Below are 4,188 nucleotides of genomic sequence, written 5' to 3'. Positions count from 1 at the left end.
CTTACTCAAAAGTTGTAGAAGATTCTCGAAGAGTAAGAATCAACAATATATGTATATACGTTAACACTTGTATTGTTACATAAGACTGAATTTTCTAGAAAACGTTCCCACGTCTATAAATATAACTAACGCGACGCGCCGAAAGAGTATCTATTATTAGTTCCCTATAATCAGTGTGCTGTAAACTTCGAAAGCTATTACTGTGATTTCTATAACGCTTATCAATCGGAAAACGTAAGATATTTGACCAGGAATATTTATAAATTTCGAACATTACAAATCGTCAAACTTCAGTGGATTCTCATCGGACATTAATATTTTTACGAAAACATTACCTAACTTCAACCGTGGAAAACCTAGTGCGTGTGGCCAAGGACAAAGCTAGCTAGCTTCCCGGCGAATCGTATTTTCATCAACTTGAAATTAACTCGCTCATCGTAAATTCTCGATAATATATCAAGGAAGTTCCAAACTAGAAAGAAAACTATATTTTTTATGAGTTTGTGAAACTTCTCTTTATAAATCATTGTTTGTAGTAACTATTTGTAATAATTATTACTGTAAATTGTATTGTTGTGTGTATATTAAAACGTATTTGTGTTAAAAACGAAGACGGTGTGTATCAATCTTGTTGGCAAATATAGTAAATTGACTAATATATCGGCATATATTTAAATACTAAATCCATAGTACAATTTAACTATTAAATTTAAATTATCAGTTAACTCGGCTTCGGACTATTCGAAATTCCAATACGTAACAGTTACACATTTTTACTTTCTTGATAATTAATATTGTCAATATTACACATATTAAGTGTGAGTTAAAAATTGTAACTCGCACAAAGTTTTGTTGGTTAATCTTTGAATAGACTGTAGCCCAATAACACTGTTTGTGTTTTAGTTTTAAATTCGTATATAGATTTTAAAAGCAGTATTGTTTTGCAAAGTCTAACTTTTTAGATAAATTTTGAACGTTCTGCTCAGAAAAATTGTTTACAATCTTTCAAGTCAAGTGACGTCCTTGAAGTTCGTTTTTGGTGTTACTCTGTACGTCTTTCATCGCGGATATATTTTAAAAGCGACATCCAGCTCGGATGTTTACAGGCTGATGGAAAGTTCACGCGATATATTCTTGTGGTCATTTGAATTTCTCGATAAACTAATGATAGAAACTTTAACACTGTTACTCAACACACAGAAGAACAAACCCACGGAATATTTATTCGATGCCAACAATCAACATTTTATTAATTCGAAAATGTTTTGTTGTTAATATAAAAATAAATAAGTTAAATCATTTTCTTCTACCCTAACTTCTACAATTGAGATCTTTTTTTAACAAATATCTATTATATGTTTTATTACAACATACATATTTTTTTATGTAGTTTCACAGCAAGTTTATCCACTAAAATTATATCTCGTTCATACCAAATATCCAAGAGACTCTCCTAATGCATTCTCTCTCAAGACTTCGTATTGTATTAGAAGAATGAATTAAAGTTCATTTGTTTGTTATTTTGTCTTAATTTATTTCTGAGCTCAAAACCAAAGAAAGTTTTTGGTTATATTTTCTATCTTTTCATACATTTCATTTCTTCCGTTTGGTGTTATTACTAGAGTGATATTTTATTATTTTAGGTGTAAAAGTACAAGACTTATTTAAACTTTATATGTATATAAAATTGAAAACAAACGTATAGAATAGTTAAGAAAAGTACCACTGGTAATTCTTAAAGTAATAAAGCCAACAACGCTTTACGGTACTGGATTAAAATCATGAATATTAATCATTATAGTGAACTATTAAATGTATAAAGATGATTATCTGACTTTCGTAAGACGAAATATAAAGATTCGTGATGTTAGAAAAACACGTAGGTTCAAGAAGTCTTGATAGAAATGAATAAAAACCCAATAATCCGAGCGTTTTCGAAAGGTAGACCTTTCTTCTTCAGGGGCAAACTGGGAATGGTGGTGTAACCAAAGGACTGATATATATATAAAGGGAGTTTAGTGACGTCATGGAGATCATCAGGTTTTCCATATTTTTTTAGCTACGTCATAAAAGACAGAAGATTCCACTGATCACTAGGATAGTGACTTCCTAAACGATTTTGTTAGAGTTTTATCAAGTATGAAACTATTGTTCGTACCTGCAATTTGTTCCTCTGTCAGTCCGTATTCTGCCTGAAAAAAAAACAGCAACAAAACCGAGTCATTAATATACATAACGTGCAAGAAGAAACTATTTACATTTATCATTAAACAAGCTGAATGCCCGTCATATGACGGAAAATGATGATTAATTTTTCTTCTCAAAATTATATTTAAATAAATGTTTTATGAACGTGATTTCTATAAATTAATTATAATCTAGGAACAATATATGTACAATATAGAGACGAAAAGCCGTCCGCCTGTCACGCCGATATCTCGGCCGTTGCGGTACCGATCGGCACACAACTTGTACGAAACGACAGCGCTTTCTGCTGCGACAAGCAAATTTGTCTTTTTAAAATTAGTATTGCTGGTGCACAAAAATCATTATCATTGGTTGAAATTCCCCATTACGTTTGATTGGTTGTCAAGGAGACGCACCATCACCAAATTTAGTCCAGTCGGAACCCTCGGCTACAACTGCATAATAATAACCCGCAACATATTTCAATTTTGAAAATGCCCAAACCAGGTAGAGAGACCAAAAAGAAGACCCCAAAATTCATAATAAAATTTACTGCCTTTACCACCACAGTTAATCATTTGCAGGGTCATGCAGTTGACCAAGTAGGAATATATCTTTGAGAATCAGTTTTTTTTTGTAAGTTTCAGTTTATAAGGATTTATCAGGAAGAACATTTCAAAAATAACTTAAAAATATACAGAAGTCAAAATGCTAATCAAGCAATACTTAATGGAGATGACCAAATATAAATGAAAAAGGTTTTTTCTTGAAATACTAGAAATAGGATAGTCATTCTCCATAGATATTCTATATTTATATACGTATTATGCCAAAGTTAAAGCAGCTTTAACAATTAAGTATATAATATATGGCACATTGTATAATTGTTCTATGCGTTCGAAGATTATTCAGATTCGATTAGAAAATTTCTTATTCTGGCTTATGAATTAGAACAAGTGAGATATATATGCGATGATCTGTGACTGTTTTCATTTTTTGTTTTTATTAGTCCAAAGCTACACCAAAGGGAATCGAACCCTCAGCTTTAGCGTTGCAAATCTGTAAACTTATCGCTTACCCACTAGTGGGGTTCGAACTCGGGATTCTACTTGTCTGGTAGGACTTATTATCGAACGTCACAGTATGCAATGAAAGCAGGTTATTCAACCACGCCAGTCCACATTAAAAAATGTTGCAAAGAGACTGATGTTTGATTCTGCACTGGTAAATAAAAAGCACAAGCCTCGTGTGTGACTAAGAAATATAATTAGTGACGAGCGTCTGATTACGTGTTAGGGTCACGAAGCCATGGCATATGATGAAAGATACATGTATATTAGAGTAGTTCAATAGAATATCACCAGGAGATATTACTCCCTGATCAGTATTTTGAGATCAAACAAGTTAAATACGTTGTGGCAAGAAAGTGAAAGGGTAATAAGATAACACATACTTCGTTTAATTCAGAAAGTTCATGTCGGGAAACATTTATAAAAATTATCATCTCTGTTGATAAACCTACATAACTTTGGTTATGGCTATTGAACGACTAGAGTTGAATCTTTGTAAGCGTTACCATGATTGAAAAGGTTTGTTTGTCTGTAATTAATCACAAAGCTACACAATGGGTTATCTGTGCTCCCCACCACCACCACGGGTATCGAACCCCGTATTTTAGCGTTGTAAGTCCGCAGAAATGCCGCTGTGCCACTGGGTGACAATTGAAAAGGAAATACAGGCAGACGAAATCTAAACTTCCTTTCGTAGAAATGCTGTAAAATTCCGTATGTTTCAGATATATAAATACGTTTCTTAAATGTGAACCCTACCGATAACTCCGCGAAAACTGTACTATTTGATAATACAAATCAGCTACGGACTTATTTGTTTTTTATGTGTTTTTTTTTTTTTGTCAAAGCTGTAAGGCGATGACATTCATCGTAATTCCTTCCCTTAAAAATAATAACAAACACACACTTACATGTATTTTTTTATAGTACA

At 32.4% G+C, this 4,188-nt stretch overlaps 1 protein-coding gene across 1 annotated transcript in view; it reads right to left on the bottom strand.

The window, feature by feature from the left end:
- The window catches only part of LOC106463817 (calmodulin-A-like), a 29,835-nt gene that overhangs the window by 5,721 nt on the left and 19,926 nt on the right, over positions 1 to 4,188 (bottom strand). The window contains exon 2 of the mRNA XM_013923887.2: positions 2,159 to 2,192. Within this exon, the coding sequence (XP_013779341.1) occupies positions 2,159 to 2,192 (34 nt within the window). The remainder of the gene's footprint in view (positions 1 to 2,158; positions 2,193 to 4,188) is intronic.

Source organism: Limulus polyphemus, unplaced genomic scaffold (genome assembly GCF_000517525.1).
Source record: "Limulus polyphemus unplaced genomic scaffold, Limulus_polyphemus-2.1.2 Scaffold1490, whole genome shotgun sequence".
Taxonomy (NCBI): domain Eukaryota; kingdom Metazoa; phylum Arthropoda; class Merostomata; order Xiphosura; family Limulidae; genus Limulus; species Limulus polyphemus.
Note: the sequence above shows the minus strand (reverse complement) of the source record. Positions and strands in the feature narration are given on the sequence as shown.